Genomic DNA, 21,393 nt, shown 5'->3' on the forward strand with positions numbered 1-21,393 from the left:
TCAATTTAAGTCTGAATTTGGCAATAAGGAGTTCATGACCTGAGCCACAGTCAGCTCCTGGTCTTGTTTTTGCTGACTGTATAGAGCTTCTCCGTCTTTGGCTGCAAAGAATATAATCAATCTGATTTCAGTGTTGACCATCTGGTGATGTCCATGTATAGAGTCTTCTCTTGTATTTTTGGAAGAGGGTGTTTGTTATGACCAGTGCATTTTCTTGGCAAAACTCTATTAGTCTTTGCCCTGCTTCATTCCATATTCCAAGGCCAAATTTGCCTGTTATTCCAGGTGTTTCTTGACTTCCTACTTTTGCATTCCAGTCCCCTATAATGAAAAGGACATCTTTTTGGGGTGTTAGTTCTAAAAGGTCTTGTAGGTCTTCTTGTAGAACCGTTCAACTTCAGCTTCTTCAGCGTTACTGGTTGGGGCATAGACTTGGATTACTGTGATATTGAATGGTGTGCCTTGGAAACAAACAGAGATCATTGTGTCATTTTTGAGATTGCATCCAAGTACTGCATTTCGGACTCTCTTGTTGACCATGATGGCTACTCCATTTCTTCTGAGGGATTCCTGCTCGCAATAGTAGATATAATGGTCATCTGAGTTAAATTCACCCATTCCAGTCCATTTCAGTTCACTGATTCCTAGAATGTCGACATTCACTCTGGCCATCTCTTGTTTGACCACTTCCAATTTGCCTTGATTCATGGACCTGACATTCCAGGTTCCTATGCAATATTGCTCTTTACAGCATGGGACCTTGCTTCTATCACCAGTCACATCCACAGCTGGGTATTCTTTTTGCTTTGGCTCCATCCCTTCATTCTTTCTGGAGTTATTTCTCCACTGATCTCCAGTAGCATATTGGGCACCTACTGACCTGGGGAGTTTCTCTTTCAGTATCCTATCATTTTGCCTTTTCGTACTGTTCATGGGGTTCTCAAGGCAAGAATACTGAAGTGGTTTGCCATTCTCTTTACTTAATTATATACATTTTAAAGCTTTGCCCTGTAAAATGTTTAGTTCTTTCCCTCCAGTTTGTTTTAGAGTCTAGTTTTCATTTAGATTCTTTCTTTGAATGTTTGGTGCTGGTCATGTGCTCATAATTTAGAATTAGTAATTAAGATGTTATTTGAAAGCTTCATGTGTGGCAGATCTTATGGATAGTGAGTCTACACTGGGTCATCAGCCTGAGTCATTGTCACAGACAGCTTCCTTTTTGAGGGGCTGCTCAAATCCCTCAACAAAGACTCAGCCATTAGGGATGTTCAATTAAATTTCCAAGTTTAAAGTCACTTGAAAGGATTCCCCTCTGGTGGTTATGTTACCAAGCTGATACATGATTAGTTAGTTTTATTTTTGATTTCTAGGGATTGTTCTCTTCTTCTTAGTTTTGTTTCACAGTGATATATGATTCCAAACTCAGAGCTACAAAATGAAGAGGTGAACTCCAGCTTCTAACCCTGTCCCCTCTGCCCTGTTTTCTCCATTACCCTTGGGCAACTGTTGTCTTTAAAACTAACTTCTTTGTGCCCCTCCCTTTATCCCCTTACTCTGACTTATTTTCCTGTTATACATCTTATCACTCCCTGCTACTGTTAACCTTTTTTCACTACTAGTGTAAGCTTCATGAGAGCAGGGACAAAAATAAATGTATTGATATTCCTCAGTTCCATGTAGGGCCGTTCAAAGGGAGGTTTGTGATTATTTTTTTCCTTTTTGAGTATTTTGAGGTTACCATAGTTTATTTTATATTTAAAAATTTATATTATTAGTCAACACTGCTATTTCACATCAGCATATATGAATTATACCTTTGCAGCCATGTAAAGGTCACACAGGGCAGTGTGATCTGACGGGTGTAGAGGTGGTAAGGGATGAGAGACACTGTGTTCTGAGCTGCACTCTGTTCCCATAGATGGGTGATGTCTGAGCATGAAGACTGCCTGTGGCGTCTGTGTCCAAGAGGTCCAGCTTCATGACATCTTGTTCAGCCACCCATGCAAGACCCAGGAGAGTGTCACGCAGGAGTGGGAATGCTCCAGCGTTAGAGTGAACTGGACTCGGGGTGCAGGCAGCTGTACTAGAAGGTGACACACATGTTCTTAAGTCACCACACTCTGCAAAGTAGTAAAGCCCACAGTGTTTATGGCAAATTGGGGTTAGGAGAACAACACCCAAAACCTTTGTCGGTGACATGTGAAATGGAACATGGTAAAAACAGTAGTACGGATTTTGCACGAATTAAATGGTAAAGAAATACATACTTGTGGCAATAAGCATGACAGTTTACCTTGAAAAAAGGTGATGTTGGCAGCCTGTGAGTTCAGCTGGGTGCAGTGTTCCCTACTAGCTTATTGTTGCAAAATCAAAACATAAGCAAATGGTAAATTTGTATTGTGATCAAATTGTTTCCTAATAGTCAAGTTGGAACAATAAACACTTTAAGCCGGTGGTTTAGCAAAACTGATTGTGTTTTTCTCTTTTTTTCTTCAGATGATATGCCAATGGGAACTGCTGGAAGACGTGCTTCTAATGAGTTCTTGGTGTTTGGAGGGTATGTTTGCATGTTTCACTGAACACTTTTTCATGTTTTTTTGTGTGTGAGTAAAGTTACAGAACTCTATATTCTTGATTCTAAAATTTATTTTGTTTCACAATGGTTTCTTTAAACATTTTTTAAAATTGTAGTAAAAAAAATATGAGAATTTGCTGTCTCAACCATTTTTCAGTTTGAGTTCAAAAACAGCATTAAGTATATTCACAATGTTTTACCATAGGTCTCCATATATGGTCTCCACTCGGACATATGGTTATACATTATGTTGTGTTTTTAGGTGGTTTTTGTATGTGGCATAAGAGAACGGTCTAGTTTCAATTTTGGCTGGTGGATATCTAGTTTTCCCAGCACTATTTGCTGAAGAGACTGTCCTTTCTCCATTGAATGATGTTGGCACCCTTGTCAAAGATCACTTATTTATAAACTCAAGAGTTTGTTTCTGAGTTCTCTGTTCTACTCAACTGGTCTGTAGGTCCGTCTTTATGCCAGTGCCACACTGTTTTGACTACTGTAGCTTTGTAGTATGTTTTGAAATCAAGAAGTATGCAATCTCTCAGAATTCCCTGGTGGTTTAGTGGTTAGGACTTGGCACTTTCAGTGCCATGGACTTGGGTTCAATCCCTGATTTGGGAACTAAGATCCCTCAAGCCCATGCTGCTGCTGCTGCTAAGTCGCTTCAGTCGTGTCCAACTCTGTGCGACCCCATAGACAGCAGCCCACCAGGCTCCCCCATCCCTGGATTTCTCCAGGCAAGAACACTGGAGTGGGTTGCCATTTCTTTCTCCAGTGCATGAAAGCGAAAAGTGAAAGTGAAGTCGCTCAGTCGTGTCTGACTCTTAGCAACCCCATGGACTGCAGCCTACCAGGCTCCTCTGTCCATGGGATTTTCCAGGCAAGAGTACCAGAGTGGGTTGCCATTGCTTTCTCTGTCAAGCCCATGTGGCACAGCAAAAATTATAAATAAATAAAAAGCAGACTGAGACCTCCAATTTTATTATTTTCCATGATTATTCTGACTATTCAGGGTCCATGCAGAGTCCATATGAATTTTAAGATAGATTTTTTTTCTATTTATATAAAAATAGCCATTGGGATTTTGATAGGGACAGCACTAATCTGTATAAAACACTTTGGGTATTGCTGTTAACATCTTAATATTAAGTTTTCCCATCCATGAATATGAGGTGTCTTCTTTAATTACATTTAACAGTGTTTTGCAGTTTTCATCATGCAAGTCTTTGATCTCCTTGGTTAGACTTATTTCTCAAATTCTATTCTTTTTGATACTAGTATCAGTGAGATTGTTTTCTTAATTTCCTTTCTGGATTATTCGTTGTTAATATATGGAAAATACAACGGATTTTTCTGTGTGTTGATTTTATATCCTGCAATTTTGCTGAGTTTACTAGTTCTGATGTCTTTTTTTTTCCTTGCATGTAAAATCTTTAGTTTTCTACATTTACGATCATGCTGTCTGTGAAGAGATAATTTTATTTCTTCCTTTCCAGTTTGAATGTCTTTTATTTTCTTACCTAATTGCTCTGGCTAGGAATTCTACAATGAATAGAATTGTTGAAAGAGGCCGTTCTTAACTCATCCCTGATCATAGAGGAAAAGCTTTCTGTCAGTCACCATTGAATATGTTGTTAATTGTGGGCTTTTCATATATACCTTTATTATTGTTGAGGTAATTTCCTTCTATCCCTATTTTATTTAGTAGTTTTTGTCATGAAAGGGTGTTGGATGTTGACAAATGCTTCATCAGTTGTGATTATTGTGTGGGTTTTGTCCTTTGCTCTGTTAATTATGGTGTACTATAAATCCTGTTTGGTCATTGTGTTTGATCCTTTTGATGTGATCTTGAATTTGGTTTGCTAGTATTTTATTGACGATTTTCACTTCAAATTTCATCAGGGATATTCTGTAGTTTTCTTTTCCTATAGTGTCTGTGTCTGGCTTTTGTACTAGGGTAAACTGAACTCATGGGATGAGTTTGGAAGTGTTCCCCCCTCTTCAATTTTTGGAAGAGTCTGAGTGTTGTGTGGTAAGTCTTTAACTGATAGAATCCACCAGTGAAGCCACAGGGTCCCAGATTTTTCTCTTTTGGGAGGTTTTCAGTTAGTGGTCGGAGAAGGCAATGGCGCCCCACTCCAGTACTCTTGCCTGGAAAATCCCATGGATGGAGGAGCCCGGTAGGCTGCAGTCCATGGGGTCGCTCAGAGTCGGACAGGACTGAGCTACTTCGCTTTCACTTTTCACCTTCATGCACTGGAGAAGGAAATGGCAACCCACTCCAGTGTTCTTGCCTGGAGAATCCCAGGGATGGAGGAGCCTGGTGGGCTGCCATCTGTGGGGTCACACAGAGTCGGACACGACTGAAGTGACTTAGCAGCAGCAGCAGCAGTTAGTGGTTTAGTCTCGTTACTAGTAATAGGTCTATTCAGGTTTTCTTTCTTCATGATCCAGTTTTGGTAGCTTGTGTATTTATAGCACTTATCTGTATATTCAAGGTGGCATTAGTTATGACCTTTCTTTCATTTATGATTTTGAGTCTTTTCTCTTTTATCTTTAGTTAATATCACCAAGGGTTTATCAATTTCATTGATTTTTATTTAAATAACTAAATATATCATCTCTTTATCTCTCTAATATTGTAACTAGGCAAAAGTGGGAGATTTTTTTGCTTTTTCAGAATTAAGGAAAGGCAAAAGAATGAAATCACTCATTCTTTCTTAAGGCCTAGTGTCACCCCTGATGTTTCAAGGTGTGTTGTAGATTGAATTGAAAGTTATGTAAGGACATGCCATTTCTGAATTTGTGAAAAGCAAGGAAAGAAACCAGCTGTGCTGCACAGTGTGGATCTCACATGAGTTGTGTGCTGGGAGTCACACAGTATGTTTTTAGTCTTCATCAAAGTTCCAGTTCCTGAGAATGCTTACTACACTCATAACTTTTGTAAACATTCCAGGCATCTCTGCTCTTGAATTTCCTGTTTTTTTACCCAGCATAGTTTCCTAGAAGTATTTTTCCTCTAGATCACATAAGGAATAAGTCACAGAATGTAAGCAGATGCAGCTGTATTGCGCCGGCCGTGGGCCCTTCCTGTTGCTGTAGAGGGGTGTGTATCCCCTTCTTGTTGCAAGTCTTCCTCCTCAGTGTGTGTGTGCAAACCAGGAGACTTCTTGAAATGACAGGTGTGATGTATTCGGCTATATATATATATATATATATATATATTTAAGATCATTTCTTATTCACATTCAGATGTGATCACTTGGCTTCTTCTAGAATTTTCTCTCAATATCACCAGTGGGTCAAGTGAAAGGAGAGTGGTCTCACTGGATTTATTTCCTTTTCCATGACTCATGTCTGCAGGCAGTGCCAGCCCTCCGTGTCCCCACACAGCACAGCTGCCCCCATTCCCGTCCCCACGCAGGTGAGGAACTACCAGCGCATAGAGCAGAACCTCACCTCCACTGCTGGCTCCAGCACAAATCTACATGGCTCTCCACGGTAGGTGGGCACTCGCCCCTTTCCCAGTTCCTCCACCTGTCTTTTAAAGTCCTTGTTGTTATTGAAGGTTCATCACTTTCCATAGCTGACTACTTTCTTACATGGATGTGTGCTAGAGGTGTACGAAATTGAATAATGATAAATGTTTTTGTAGTGGATGTTTAAGCTTGGCCAGGTAATTCATATGGTATGATACAGTGCTAGTGGTAAAGAACCCATCTGCCAATACAGGGGGAAAAGGAAATGGCAACCCACTCCAGTACTCTTGCCTAGAGAATTCCGTGGACAGAGGAGCCTGGTGGGCTGCTGTCCATGGGGTCGCACAGTGTCAGACACAAGTGAAGCGACCTAGCATGCATACATGCATTGGAGAAGGAAATGGCAACCCACTCCAGTATTCTTGCCTGGAGAATCCCAAGGACAGAGGAGCCTGGTGGGCTGCTGTCTATGGGGTTGCACAGAGTCAGACACTGAAGTGACTTAGCAGCAGCAGCAGCAGCCGCCAATGCAGGAGACTTAAAAGATGTGGGTTTGATCCCTGGGTCAGGAAGATCCCCTGGAGAAGGGCATGGCAACCCACTCTAGTATTCTTGCCTGGAAAATCACATGGACAGAGGAGTCTGGCAGTCTACAGTCCTTGGGGTAGCAAAAGCGACTGAAGTGACTTGGCATGCATGCACACGTGCATGATACATTCATATTTGAATTAAGGAACTCTGGAAGGATACATTAGAAATGAACATAGAAGTAACCTTTTGAGTAGGACTGAGGAAGTGTTGGAAATTAAGTAGAGGGATCCAAGGTGGGAGGGAGACCTCACTCTGTAGTTTCACACACTTGATGTCTGTTCCATGCAACTTGCTCCATACTTTAAAAAATCTACTGCATGGCATACTGTTTGGAAGCTTTAGGAAAAAAGACGGAAATACAGTCCTGGAAGCTGCCAGCGAGGGAGTAATTGTCTTTCTCCCCAGATCTGCAGTGGTACGAAGGTCTAACACCAGCCCTCTGGGCTTCCTCCGTCCGGGATCTTGCTCCCCAGCGCCGGCAGATGCGGTTCCAGCCATAGGACGAAGACTCTCCACTGGCTCTTCCAGGCCTTACTCACCTTCCCCTCTGGGTAAGGAGAATACGTGGCAGTTGATTCCCTCCTTTTTCATGATGACACCTGTGACAGGACCCTCCCTTAGGAGCCCAGCTCTTGGTGGCCTTGAGTCCCAGCTGATAGGGAGCCATGTCTCTCCCTCCAACCCTCCACTGCTCTGACTGCTTCTTGAGGGTTTGTAAATCCATTCAGAGCACTGTTGGAAATATGATAGTATCCATGGGTCTTATGGATAAAAAGCATCTCTAAACACAAAATCAGATACCCTAGGTTAAAGCATATATAATTCCTGCCCTTCTTTGGTGCTAGGATTTAAGAGGGTTACAAGGCAGTGGTGTACATAACTGTGCCAGGCTGTGTCCACCAGAGGCCCTCCTGCTACAGGGGGCAGGGGCGGTAGCTCCTCCCCCCTCTCCCGGTCACTTTGTACAGCAGCAGGGGGAGCTCGGAAACCACCCCCAGGACACCCTGGGAGGCCACAGAACAGCAAATCCCAACCTAACAGAAAGACCCCAGACCACATTTTCAGGAAAACTGAGAGACAGAGAAAATGCTCCAACTTGAGAATACACATCGGAGAGGCCAGAGCAACTGAGATTGCAGAGTCTGAGAGAGACAGCCACCCAGCAGAAATGTTGGGGGAGCAGGACAGGGAGGGCCAGCATACACAGACACTTCCAAGAGGAGGGCTGCACCCCCCATCACAGCTGCTGGAGGAAACTGAGAGGGCAGGGGGAGACACCTCAGCAGGAGGGAGAGCGAGAGACTGCGGCAGCGCCCAGGTGCCCCGGTCGCAGAACAGGACCCCAGTGACACTTTGTCAAAAGGTTACATCAGCACTTGGCCTGATGTAATGGTTTTAAAAGTATTTTTAGCTGAAAAATATTCTTCAAACAAAACTGTGGCTCTTCCTCATCCCCTCTGTAACCCTTAGGCTCTCCCGGTTCCAGGGGCGAGGCCCAGCCGCACTTAAGTCAGTGCCTCTTCTTTTTGGTGGACACGTGTCTCTCGTCTGCCGAAGCTCCCTGAAGCCTTCCCCGGCTCTCCCTCTGGTTAGTTTGGCTTCCCAGAGGTAGATGCAGAGAGCGTTCCAGAGAGTGCCTGGGAAGACCCTGCTGGAGATCAGGGAGGAAGCAGGGGCGGCAGGTGCCCTTCAAAGCACCTATGGGCCTGACCCCCAAGGGTGAGGGAGCAGGGAGGAGTGGGCAGGAGTTCTGAGGTAGTGAGTCCTAAGGAGACGTCCCCCAAGCTGAAGGAGCATCCCCAGGCACCATGCCATCCAGATCTGTGACCCATCCAGTCACAGTTGGGGCGGCATGGGAGCGACCTTGGCAGGAACATGGTGGGCAGAGGGCCAGCTACTGGGCCCCGGCAGCTCCATAGGCTGGACGCTCGGGACCAGCTTTTCACATTCTCTGTCATGAAGGCATGTCGAGGGTGTGCCTGGCTCTCTCCCCGGACTCTGCTCTCCAGGTAGGCCCAGTGGGGCTCTATTCTCAGTGAGCCCAGCACCCAGCATGCGGGCCACGTAGCATGCACGAGCTGAACTACATCTTTGCTAATTAAATTCTGTGAGCTGTAATATACAGCCTGTGCACCTGTTGCCTGTTCCATCCTTTACTAGTTCTGAGCCATTTCTCCATCCTTTCCCCTTTCTTTCTCTCAGTGGGCACCATTCCTGAGCAGTTCCGTCAGTGCTGCTGCGGGCATCTTCAGGGCCATGAATCCAGGAGTAGGAACTCATCAGGTAGGCAATGTCCACACAGTGTACATAGTTTAAGTCCCATCGTGAGTGAATTCAAGTTAGATTTTTCCAGTCTTAGCAAACCAATAGATTTATATGAGATATTTTCTGTGCTCTCCTGTCTTGGTCTAATGTCCTCTAGTGCATCATTGCTGATTGGTTGACTCCTGGGCATATGATTCTTTCATGAAACCAAGTCTTAGGAATTAATGACTTGGCTAAATTCTGGTTGTCAAACAGACAATGAAAATCAATCTAGAAAATGAAATTTCATTACTTTGATTAATACTGGTTTTAATAAGAGCTACCAGTTAGCATCATATAAAAAAGAAATGTGGATGTTTATTTGCTTTATTATATAAAATATATATGTCTGAAAAGATATGTGTAAATCACACACTGATAAGTCAAATCTTACACGTGCATTTGAGGCACTGGGCAGTTAAAGGAATGCTCCATTACTTAGAAAAGAACTCTTTTCTTGGTTTAGTGTTACAGATTTTATGTTCCCTTAAAAATAGAGCTCAAATAATTTTCTCCAGATCATAACATTTTGTCACTGTTTATTGGTGCATGTGTATATGTATACACACACGTATGGTAGAATGCGGGTCTAAAAACTAAAATACTAGATTTAGGATGAGATTAACCTAAGAGTGGTCAGCAGCAGTATCTCATATTTACTGGTGTCTGTTTTGGGGAAGATAATGGTTATCAGCCACCAAGAAGGTTTGTATGTCTTTAACGTTGGTGGTGGTGGTTTGGCTTGCAAGAAGCTCCAAGGAATTTGTAACTGGAGCTCCCGGCTTATGGACGTTAGGTCAGTAGCAGCAGGGTTGGGAGGGGAGTTCCCAGGTCATAGCCAACCATTCTTTGAGACCTTGTCTCCCAGTGTTCCCCTGAGAGGCAGGAAGTCTGTCTATGAGTATTCTGTTTGTAGAGAAGATAGATATTTTAGGTTTCAAATGAATTTCATGAAACTGACAAATATCTATATATGCTTGTTATTTTTAGACAAAAAAACAATCTAGGAAAAGTATATTATCTTTCTAATTTTCTTGCCAACATTCTTTACTTGAATAAGGAGTTTTTTTCTAGGTTAGCTTGAGTTTCTTTTAGTTGCTACATGAGAAGAGAGAATAATTTCATTGATAATACACATGTGTGTCGTCACATAAAGAGTAGAAACCATCTTGTTCAGTGTAGATTTGTGTTATCTTCATTAGCTTTAGCCATTTACTCTTTAATTTTCTTCGTTGGTAATTAGACATTGCATTAATTGAGTTATGTGCTTGCTGTTGATAAAAACAGCTGATAGCCCACAGTCATTAACTTCTGTCTCAATGCCTTTGTCAACTGTTTTGTAAAGGAGCCAAAAAATTGTGTCTTGCCAGGTAAACAATTTTTAAAATATCTCATGGAAAACAAGACATTCGTTAGAATTCTCATTTGAGAGGTGTCTTCTTGACTCCCCTTTTCTGCTCTGTGCTTGTTCTGTTTGGGTTAACGTTGCCTCTGTGTCCTTGGCAGGTTCTCCCGTACCGCAGGCCCAGTCACCACAGCCTGTCCTGTTGGGCGCTAGACTGCAGAGTGCCCCCACCCTCACCGACATCTACCAGAACAAGCAGAAACTCAGAAAACAGCACTCTGACCCCGTGTGCCCATCCCAGGCCGGGGCTGGCTATAGCTGCTCCCCCCAGCCCAGCCGGCCTGGCAGCCTTGGCACCTCCCCGACCAAGCACACCGGGTCCTCCCCGCGGAGCTCAGACTGGTTCTTCAGAACTCCATTACCAACCATCATTGGCTCTCCTACTAAGGTGTGTTTATTTAGCCCTCATGTGCATGTTATGACTTTGCTAAACGAACATTTCTCAACTGGGGCACTGTGTTCTGGATGGTCAGTTGGATCCAGTAGCAGACCACAAGAGAAATTGAAATAGGGAAGTTGATTACTCCCAGGTCCCGGGAGAAGCACCCAGGGGCTACACAGGGAAGTTGAGTCAGAGCACAGACAAAGACAGGGCCTTGGGCATACGCCTCTGTTAGGTCTGTGGGTAGAGTGCTGTGGGGTTCTGGCCTAAGGCTGGATGGGTCATTCCAAACCAAAGAGCAGGGTCTGGTAAGTTCTATGAGGGCCTTGTCTTAAGGGGTGCATAGTGGGAGGGCCCCAGGAGACGGGAAGGTCACCAGGCCTGTCAGGGAAGCCTGATCCGGAACTTACTCACTCTTGACTCTGTGCTGCTGTCTAGGGCGTGCGCTTGTACAGGGAGCTAATGTCAACGTAAGGTCCCTGCAGTCGGTTTAGCAGTAGCTTAACTGAGCTTTCAGGAGTAGAAAGCTAGGTCATGAGCTAGTCTAACAGATACTTGTGGAAAGCATTCAGGGGTGAACAACCACAGTTAATCAGCACCTGCTCTGTGCCAGGCAGAGTGTAAGGCCTTTACTTGCTGCATGTTTTACATTCATTATCCTGTTTACCCTGAAGAAAGGAAGCAGGCTTAGTGTAAATGAACTGGTCAGGGTCACAGAGACTAGATGTAGAGGAGCCAGATTTGAATCCAGGCCCTCCACAGTCCAGAGTCTCTGCTCCAGCCTCTGCACCACGAGCCTGGCGACTCTGAATGGAATTACTCCATATGTTGGAGTAATTTGCTTATGTGTTTTTCTTTAGACCACAGCTCCTTTCAAAATTCCGAAAACGCAAGCATCTTCCAACCTGCTCGCCTTAGCCACTCGTCATGGGCCTTCTGAGGGGCAGCTGAAAGATGGGAACAACCCAAGGAAATGCACTCACTGTGTCCTGGTACAAGGAGGGGAGAGGCAGAAGTCCGAGCATCAGGTCAAGGCAGCGTTTGGCAGGTAAACAAGGACATTTCCTTCCAGCCTCAAACTTGAAGACTGTAGCAGTGCCTCTATTTCTACGATAAAACAACCAGACCAAACTAGCAGCTGCTCTATGCCAGTGGTTAGTGATACTGTGTACAGTTAGTGACTCTGTGTAAACGTAGCATCTCAGAAAACCAAGATGCTTCCTGCACCTGTGTGAATCATAGCTCATCCTAAGTTTCCTGAGGGGTCTGTTTATACCTTCTGTTTTTCTGGTTATGAAGTTAATCTCTGCCTTGAATTGTTTGGTCTCTATTTTTGTCTCCTTGTTCTTTGACTTCCCATTAACCCTTTTATGGCTTGGCTTAAGTCACCCTTGTTATTGATATGTCTAGATTTTTTAAAAGTATACATTTACATTATTATTTTTCTTTTTAGGTCCGTCAGTACTGGGAAATTATCAGATCAACAAGTAAAAACACCTTTTGGTGGACATCAGGGCAGCACGGACAGTTTAAATACAGAACGACCAATGGATACAGGTAAGAAAAATCTGGTTTCCTTTAGGCACATAATTTGTTAGTTTCCTCTTGCTGCTGTGACAGATTACCACAAGTATATTAGTTTACGGTTCTCAAGGTCTCACTGGGCTGAAGTTAAGGTGTGGGCAGGGCTGTGTTCACTCTGGAAGCTCTGGGGAGACTGTATTCCTTGCCTTTCTAGCTTCTAGGGATCACCTGCTCCCCTTGGCTCAGCTGCTCCCCTTCCATCTAGAAAGCCAACCATGGCCAGTCTAGACTCAGACCTTCTGCCTGCTTGTTATCCATTTGAAGGCCCCTTATGATTGCATTGGACCCACTGGATAATCTCTTTAAGGCCAGCTGATTAGCAACCCTAGTTCCATCTGCAACTTTAATTCCTCTTTGCCATGTAATGTAAGTATTTACAGGTTCCAAGGGTCAGAACGTGAGCGTCTCTGGCTTGGCTGTGGGGGTAACATTCTGCCTATCTACTCCTATTGACTGTTCATCAACCTGCTGACCCACATCTCTTCATCCAGCCTCTGTCATCTCATCTGGTTTCTTAGGAGCCTGCCAAGACAGCAACTTGTGCAGTGTCTGGATGATAAGCAACCCATGAGTTAGGAGGAGTTCTGACCAAGATTGTTTTTTATCAGTAGGATAACACTGGCCAGTTACCTTAAACACATACGTGTTCTTCAGCATTTCTTATGTAGCTGGAGTTAGGAGGAGTTCTGACCAAGATTGTTTTTTATCAGTAGGATAACACTGGCCAGTTACCTTAAACACATACGTGTTCTTCAGCATTTCTTATGTAGCTGGCCTATCCTATAGAGAGCCATGGGTCACTGAGATCCCTGGCTCTTTCAGTTGTTCCAGAGATCTTTATGTCCATGGGCCCACACCAAGATTACTTTGGACTGCTTGTCAAAAAAATGAAATCAAAGGGCTGGTTCCATGTCCTAAACCAGACTTGTTCAATTGAGCTTTCTGGAAGTGGATTTTAGGAATCTGTGTCTCTAGCAAACTCCGCATGTGATTACTACGGCACACTGAAATTTGAGAATCACTGTTGTAACCTTTGTTCTTGTTTTCTCTATAATACTTTTATTGACTCTCCCGTGAATCTCCAAAGCAGGGGATGTCTAGACCAGTAAATATCTTGAGTGTGGTTTGTGGTTTCTGTACAACAGGACTTCACTTTTCACTCCACTCTCATCTGGCATGGTTTCTAAAGAGAAATCTGGTGTAAGTCTTACCCTTGTTCCTGATGTAATAGATGAGATGTTCTCTCCCCACCCCACCCCACCCCCCGCCCCCCCCACACACAGTTTGACTTTTTTCAGGAATTTTTCTTTGATTCTCTGCTGTTTGAATATGAAGTGCTTAGGAATAGATTTTTTTTTTTTTTTAATTCTAACCACTTGGTGTTCTTGAGGTTTCCTGGACCTGTGGTTTGATACTGCATTTGTTTGGGAAATTACTTGGTCTTTACTATTGATACTTCAAGTGTTTCTTTCGTTCTTTTCTTTCTCCTTCCGATATTCCCATTGCATGTATATTACACCTTTGTGGTTGTCCCACAGTTCTTGGACATTCTGGGGGTTTTGTTTTTGGTTCTTCTTTCTCTTTGCTTTCCAGTTTTGGAAGTTCCTACTGACGTACTTTCAGGCTAGCTGATTCTCTTCTCCACCACGTCCTGTCTGTTGATGAGTTTGCCTTTTAATTTTTTGTTGAAAGCCAGACATGATATACTAGATATAAAGAATCAAGTCAAATAGTGTGAGGTCTTTTTTATTTTTTGCCACAAGTGAGGCTGTGTGTAGGGTTTGCTGTAGCTGTAGGTAGCAGGGTAAACTTTTCTCTGGTGTCTTTGCTTTTGTTCCCTTTTCTTGGAGTCTCCCTAGATACTCCTATGTCATGCCTAACTCTGCATTTTCTTCTAAGAAACTATAAGCCAAAAGACAGCTTAGCTCTTAAGTTTCTCCACATCCTCACCAACATTTGTTATTTGCTGTTTTTTGAGGATGACCATCCTGACAGGTATGAGGTGGTATCTCACTGTGATTTTTACTTGCATTTCCCTGATGATTAGTGATGTTGAGCATCTTTTCATGTACCTATTGACCATATTTTTTTTGAAAAGTAACTTCTCAGGTCCTCTGCCCATTTTTTAATCAGGTTTTTTTCCTCACATTTTTATTTCCAATTCTTAGTTTCCACATTTTCAAATTATTCTCAGCTGTGACTGCAGTTCACATATTTTAGAAGTGCACAGAAAACTGACTTCTAGGCTTTGGTGAAAGGAAGATTCACAGCTGTGAAGAGATTACTGTAAAATATTTTTCATGGAGCTCTAAATTGAATTCTGTTTTTAAGAGTAATAAATGCTTATTGTAAAAAACCAAAAATCTAATGTAACAGTGAAGTCTCCCTGTAACCCTGCCCTCTGGAATATAGCACGCGTGGTGAACTTCTTCTTTCAGCCCCTGCAGGAGCCTGTGGTGTTGCCCTGGCCCCCGCTATAGGAGCAGCAGCAAGTTCTAGGGCTGTGATGTTCACAGTGGGGTCTCCCCCACACAGGGCCGCAGCTACCACATGTACCCACACCGGCCTTCGGATAAGAACCACCTCAGGTGAGGATTGACTTAGTTCTGCCTTGGGCTCTTGTTTGGGGTGCAAGTTCTGAAAAATGCCTTCATGGTGTGATATAATTTCAGTGACGTGGATATAACAATCTTCTTTACCTTAAAGGGTTATAAAAAGTAAATGAGGGGACTTCCCTGATGGCCCAGTGGTTCAGAGTCCACCTTCCACTCTAGAAAGCACCAGTTCCATCCCTGGTCAGGGACCTAAGGTCCCTCCACGCAGAGCGGCTGAAGAAAAGAGAGAAAGAAAATAACAGTTTATACCTATTAACTAAGCCAACATTTAAATAGTATAACCCAGTGCTGTGGAGGCTTAGTGGGAAGTGTGTGCTCACTTTTGGCTGCTTTAGAAAACAGCATGATGATTCTTAGAGCTGTAGAAGTGTGTATAGTAATATTTGACCTGTGGTAACTGCATTCTGTTTATGAGACCACTCACAGCAAAACAGTCTTATAAAGTATTTATCACACATAAATAACTCACAAGAAGGTGAGATCTCATCACAATGTTGTTCATGGTATTAGAAATCAGAACTGGTGTAAGTGCCTCCAGACCAGCGCTCGGATAGAGTTTTAGTGATGTACCACCTATGGCTGAGTTTTCTCACCTGAGGACTGCGGTGCAGCAGGGGAGAAAGGCGTATACTGCTGCTGCTAAGTCGCTTCAGTCGTGTCTGACTCTGTGCAACTCCATAGACAGCAGCCCACCATGCTCCCCAATCCCTGGGATTCTCCAGGCAAGAACACTGGAGTGGGTTGCCATTTCCTTCTCCAATGCATGAAAGCGAAAAGTGAAGTCACTCAGTCGTATCCGACTCTTAGTGACCCCATGGACTGCAACCTACCAGGCTCCTCCATCCATGGGATTTTCCAGGCAAGAGTATTGGAGTGGGGTGCCATTGCCTTCTCCGAGGCGTATGCTAGAGTTTGTCTAAAACAATTTAAAAGCAGCTGTGATGAGTCTGTGAAGGATGCCTACAGCTGAGGAATGAAGGTGAGCGTTGGAAGACAGAGCCTGTTCTTGGGCTGGGGTGGGAGCGGGGTTTCTCTTACTGGTTGCCATACTGCCTGGTGATCACTGGGTGCTAATCACTGAGCGCTGTCCATGTCCTCTCTCCACAGGGGGCTCTAGCGGCTCCGGGGGCTCTCTGTGCTCCATCGGTGGCCGCGTGTGTGGGGGCTCCCCACCTGGGCTGTGCTCGGGGTCTCCCCCTCCGGGAGCAGAGGCAGCTCCCAGCCTGAGACATGTGCCTTGTGGTGCTTCACCCCCCAGCCTGGAGGGGCTTGTCACCTTTGAAGCCCCCGAACTGCCAGAGGAAACGCTGATGGAGGTGGGAAGAGACCCTATGATGTGTCCTTTAAGGCTACAGTGAGGAGAGAATTGATAATGAGAGGGGAGAATCAGAGAGCAAGTCCCAGTTGTTCTCCCCATGACTTTTTCTATCTGAAACCTTGGTGGTGTGTTTTTAGAATTATGTTGACAGTGACACTCATTCACAACAAGCTTTGGTTCACAGGAAGTGACACATACAAATTTTGTATTCTTAGTGCTTTTATCTGAAGTTTATTTACTACTTATGGTGGTAGTGATTTAGTCTCTAAGTTGTGTCTGACTCTTGAGAACCCATGGACTGTAGCCTGCTAGGCGCCTCTGTCCATGGGATTCTCCAGGCCAGAATACTGGAGTGGGTTGCCATTCCCTTCTCCAGGAGATCTTCCCAACCCAGGGATCGAACCTGGGTCTCCTGCCTTGCAGGCAGATTCTTTACTGACTAAGCTATGCGGGAAGCCCTTTTACTACTTATAGGACTTTTAAAACATAATCTTTTCCCTAAAACCATAACTTTTTATTCTCAAAGCTTACCTTACCTTACAAGATAAAAATGATATGCTTAAACTTAGGTCTTGAAAAAGTAGATTATAATGCCAACTGAGTCAGTAACGCTGAGAAATACAGCTTCCCAGCAGATTGGACAGTCAGGTCCCTCCATGGAGCTTGTTCTCCAGGGAAAAACAGGTCATAATGTGCAGCATGCTGAGCACACATCCAGAACAGAGGTTAATGTTACGATTCCAAAGCCTGTGCCAGCTAACTCCTCAGCATCGACTCTAGGCCATCTTCCCGTGGACTGCATCTGACCTCAGTCAGTGCAGATCACCCTGCACTTCAAATGAAAATGACCTGTTCTCCAGACCATCGAAGGCACTAAGTGTCCATGCTGGACCCCTAGGATTTCTGTTGTGTGTGGAGGAGCATTAAGTATCTCACATAAAATTTATAAAATATTGCATGCAAAATCTTAGTAGTGATTCTGTGGTAAGTTTAAGCTGTAATTTTGAAAATATGTATAATGTAAATTATGTTCTAGTAAGTGTTGGAACATACAGTCCAATTTGCTGTTGCAGAGCAGGGAGACTCTCAAAAGTTGGTTCGTTTATTCTCCTGTCTCAAGGAAACTGGTTTTCATCCCTTTTAACCATGGAAGGAGAGTGAGAAACTTAGTCTTATTTTAGATTTCAAAATACATTGCTAGCTAAAAACAAATCTCAAAACAGCATTAATTTTAGAATACCAATTTTTAATGCATGGCTATTATGTCTGTCTGTACTTCATTCTAACTGAAAAGATCATGAAATTTAAAAGCTTTATTATTAGGAATCACTACTAACTGAGGAACCACCAGAAATTTAAATAAAGTATCTCTGAATTTTAAGCCAGTAGAATTCATGAAACTATTGAGAAGTGTAGTCTCATGTCCAGAATATGCTGAAGTTCTTATATCTCAGTATCTATTTGGTCATGTTTGGTCAGTGTCTCGTGTACATTGATTTAGTTCTGTGTTTCATTTTTTCCTGGTGAAAGCACAGTAGCCTCGTATCTTTGAGGCTGAATGTTGTGGTTGCTCTCATACATGCCACAAAACACATGACACATCTTTGATTTCATTTGTGTTTATCTTCTGACTAGTTTTCTGGAATTTAGAAATTTCAGCCTCCTCTGATCATTCTGATATTGATACGTATAGAAAAATATCAGCAGTGGCCACGGTTGGTATACAGAAATGAGTATGCACCTCTCCTTAACCTGCAAGTTTCTAAGACAAGTTGGCTTTGCCTTAGCAAGAACATGCAGACACCTTACGCCACCTGAACTCAATGCTGCTGTTCACGGAGTGTGTGCTGGACCTGACGGCTATGCGCGGGGGGAGCCCGGAGCTCTGCGCATCCGCCGTCTCCGTGTACCAGATCCAGGAGAGTGCGGTGGTGGACCAGATCAGCCAGCTGAGCAAGGACTGGGGGTAGGTGGCCCCTACTGTCCGTCTCCTTCCTTCCTTCCTGCCCTCCATACACTGGTGTCCAAGCTGGAGGCCTCGCCACCCACTGCAGGTCATGTCTGGTTAACAGAAGTGTTGAGTAGTCTCTGAGTTATTTCAGTGCTCAATTTCACTGTGTGAGCCAAGACCGGAGGTTCTGCAGCCTTGATTTTAAAGATACTTGATTATAAAGAGATGGTACTCTTATCTGAGTGTGCCCCTAGTGTTAAAAGTACACTTTTTTCCACGCCGACCTTTCTCCTTTCAGGAGTCCTTTGTGCACTAAGAGTGTCAAGGCGGGTTGAGATGGGGCCTGGTCTGTTGGTTTGCAGGCTAACACTGTGCTTGCTGTCTCTGGGCCAGGCGGGTAGAGCAGCTGGTGTTGTACATGAAAGCTGCACAACTCCTGGCAGCCTCTCTGCATCTCGCCAAAGAGCAGATCAAGTCCGGGAAGCTGAGCCCGTCCTCAGGTGTGAAGCAAGGTAGGCTGGGGCGTGATGAGCTCTTGGAGGCCCAGCAGTCCTCTCCCCTTGCACTGAGAAAGGGGTTTTTGATGAGGGGTCACTGTGTTATTAAGTCTTCTTCAATGGGAAAAGATGCTGGCTTCTCTGTTTTTAACATAGAACAATCAGGTGCTTTGTTGTCAATCCTCTCCTAACTGAGAGAGAGGACATAGGAAAGAATGATTTCCAGGCGCTTTTCTCAGTGATCATTTTATGTTGCTTTCCTTAAGTTAGCAGGAAAGTTATATGTCACCATGACTGTTTCTGAAAGAAAACTGAATTCTTATTTCAACTTTTTTCCAGTTGTCAAAAATCTGAATGAACGATATAAATTCTGCATTAGCATGTGCAAGAAACTGACAGAAAAGCTGAATCGCTTCTTCTCTGACAAACAGAGATTTATTGATGAAATCAACAGCATAACTGCAGAGAAACTCATCTATAACTGTGCTGTAGAAATGGTAACCCTTTTTAAGGTGTAATATTGTACAGTAATAGTTGTGGTGTTTAAGAGCATCTTTTGAATTGCACACCTGCTTGACATCATCCTTTTAAGCAGAGTTTATGCACCACCACTCCCAAGTCCCAGGTGTTATGGTACCTCTTCCTGAAGGAGTATTTGGACTGAATTAACATGCAGCAAACATAAGCTGTGTTGGTTACCACTTTTGGTATTAATAAGTTTACCATACCGCTTAAAAATTGCTAACATTAGGCATGATCTAATCTTTTGACAGTTTGAATCTAAAAGCTTTTGCTGGATCTGTTTCTTCGTTTCCCATTGTTTAAGAAATTTGGCTTAAAATGTTAGAAAAAAATTCTGCTCTTTTACCCTATCTGCAAAAATTCATGTGCTCTGGTTATATTCATAGAAATAATTTGTTTTCTGTATCTCGAAAGGAAAATTGCCTGAGGTAAGCATGAAATTAGAGGCTGTTAAAGAAGTAATTCAGTGGGGAAGAACTTAATTATTGACCAACCTTATGATTTTTACCATACTAACACAATTGACCTTCCTTCTTGGCCCCAGATTTACCTGAACTCTGAATTGTACTGTTATATTACCCCTTGGCATTTTTTTGAAAGTCATCATAATAAAAAGTCATATGAAAATAATTTTGGAATATAAGCTATTGATGAGAATAATATATATTATATCGCTATAAACTGTTGACATGAATAACATTATGCACTGTATCATTTTGTACCAAATAAAGACTTCGTAGGATAGGTTTTCTCTTAAAATTTGTGCCAGGACTGATGTCCTGTCGTGAGGAGTGACAGTGCTGTTGTCTCTGCTGATGACATGGCCGCGTGCCTCCAACAAATCTCTCCTGGGTCCTGGCTGCTGAGTAGCTTGGGGGCACTCACTTTACATGTAGTTCTTTCTTTCTCCCTCCGTTTCAGGACTTTGATTTTCCATATCCATTTTATTTATCTTATTGTAAGTGGCTTTGCTTTTTGAAAGAGACAGCATACTGACAGATAAATTAGCACACTGGATTCCTCACAGACTCAGAGATGAATGATTAAAGAGAAAATTAGGATGCTGCTGGGAAAACAGAATGCTCATAAACCTGTGAATGACACTGAGGAGGCCCTGCCCCCCTCCCACTGCCCAGCTCACTCCTGCTTCTCGTGGCTCGGCCTCAGTGTCACTTCCTGGAGGCTCTCCTCACCTTCCCCTCCCTGATAGTCTGGTTAGGTGCCCCTTGAGTGTAGTCCACTGGGATCCAGGGCTTCCTCCTGTGATATCGTGTGGCCCTTGGAGGACACCGCACACCTTACCTGGACTGTGAGCTCGCCTTCATCATATGCCCAATGCCCCATAAATTCAAGAGGTGCCCATTAAATGTCTCTGAGTGAATAAATCCCACACACCAGGAAGTCCTTTAACTGAAAGAAGCAGCTGATAAATGGCTTTTAATATCATTTAATTATTTCATTGTAACAAAATCTGCTTTAATGAAATGCCAGGTTACTAGTATGGAAGTGTATATTTAAAGTAAACTTTTTATTGAAGTCAGATATTAGCCAGTTTAGAAGTGTTAAACCTTAGTTTTGAGTCTCTGAGTTCAAGAAGGTTATGTTTGAATGCAGAGTTAGTAATTCTTTTGTCAAGAAGCTTTTCCTTTATATCACTCACCCAGTAAGTTATATCATTTTGTCAAAATGTACTAATTTTAGAGAGATTCCATTTAAAGCTGCATTGTGCACACGGATTCATATTTTCTTGGAAAAGTCAAGAACCTTCTTGTCTTTTTTTGCTGGTTCCAGGTTCAAGCTGCAGCCTTGGATGAAATGTTTCAGCAGACTGAAGATATTGTTTATCGCTATCATAAGGCAGCCCTTCTTCTGGAGGGCTTAACTAAGATTCTTCAGGACCCAGCAGACATTGAAAACATCCACAGATGTGAGTTGACTTGGAAAGCAGTGTGTTTGCTGATTGCATCTCCTCGTCTTTTCCTGGCGCAGCAGGAAGACCCTGGGGTGTGCAGTGCCCTGCCCGAGGGGGTTGCATCTTGGTTTCCCAACCTTGGGCTAGTCACATCCCCCTTCCGTGGCCTCAGGTTCTTCTTCTGTGAGATGAGGGACAAGGCCTGCCTTTTAGAGCTGTTGTGAGGAGTAGATACTAGGCTTGTGAAGAGCAGATGAGGTG

At 43.5% G+C, this 21,393-nt stretch overlaps 1 protein-coding gene across 10 annotated transcripts in view; it reads left to right on the plus strand.

The window, feature by feature from the left end:
• ULK2 (unc-51 like autophagy activating kinase 2) overlaps positions 1–21,393 on the plus strand; it is a 59,401-nt gene that overhangs the window by 35,539 nt on the left and 2,469 nt on the right. For 5 of the 10 annotated variants that reach the window (XM_061391154.1, XM_061391152.1, XM_061391155.1 and 2 more), the window contains 13 exons: positions 2,497–2,557; positions 5,936–6,073; positions 7,048–7,193; positions 8,845–8,925; positions 10,453–10,739; positions 11,594–11,781; positions 12,187–12,290; positions 14,756–14,905; positions 16,040–16,248; positions 18,038–18,216; positions 18,595–18,713; positions 19,038–19,195; positions 21,012–21,147. In XM_061391154.1, coding sequence (XP_061247138.1) covers positions 2,497–2,557; positions 5,936–6,073; positions 7,048–7,193; positions 8,845–8,925; positions 10,453–10,739; positions 11,594–11,781; positions 12,187–12,290; positions 14,756–14,905; positions 16,040–16,248; positions 18,038–18,216; positions 18,595–18,713; positions 19,038–19,195; positions 21,012–21,147 — 1,956 coding nt within the window. Of the gene's footprint in view, positions 1–2,496; positions 2,558–5,935; positions 6,074–7,047; positions 7,194–8,844; positions 8,926–10,452; positions 10,740–11,593; positions 11,782–12,186; positions 12,291–14,755; positions 14,906–16,039; positions 16,249–18,037; positions 18,217–18,563; positions 18,714–19,037; positions 19,196–21,011; positions 21,148–21,393 lie in introns of those variants that run through there. The other 5 variants (XM_061391156.1, XM_061391153.1, XM_061391160.1 and 2 more) reach the window with 3 other exon arrangements.

The sequence above is a fragment of the Bos javanicus genome, chromosome 19 (genome assembly GCF_032452875.1).
Source record: "Bos javanicus breed banteng chromosome 19, ARS-OSU_banteng_1.0, whole genome shotgun sequence".
Classification (NCBI taxonomy): Eukaryota; Metazoa; Chordata; class Mammalia; order Artiodactyla; family Bovidae; genus Bos; species Bos javanicus.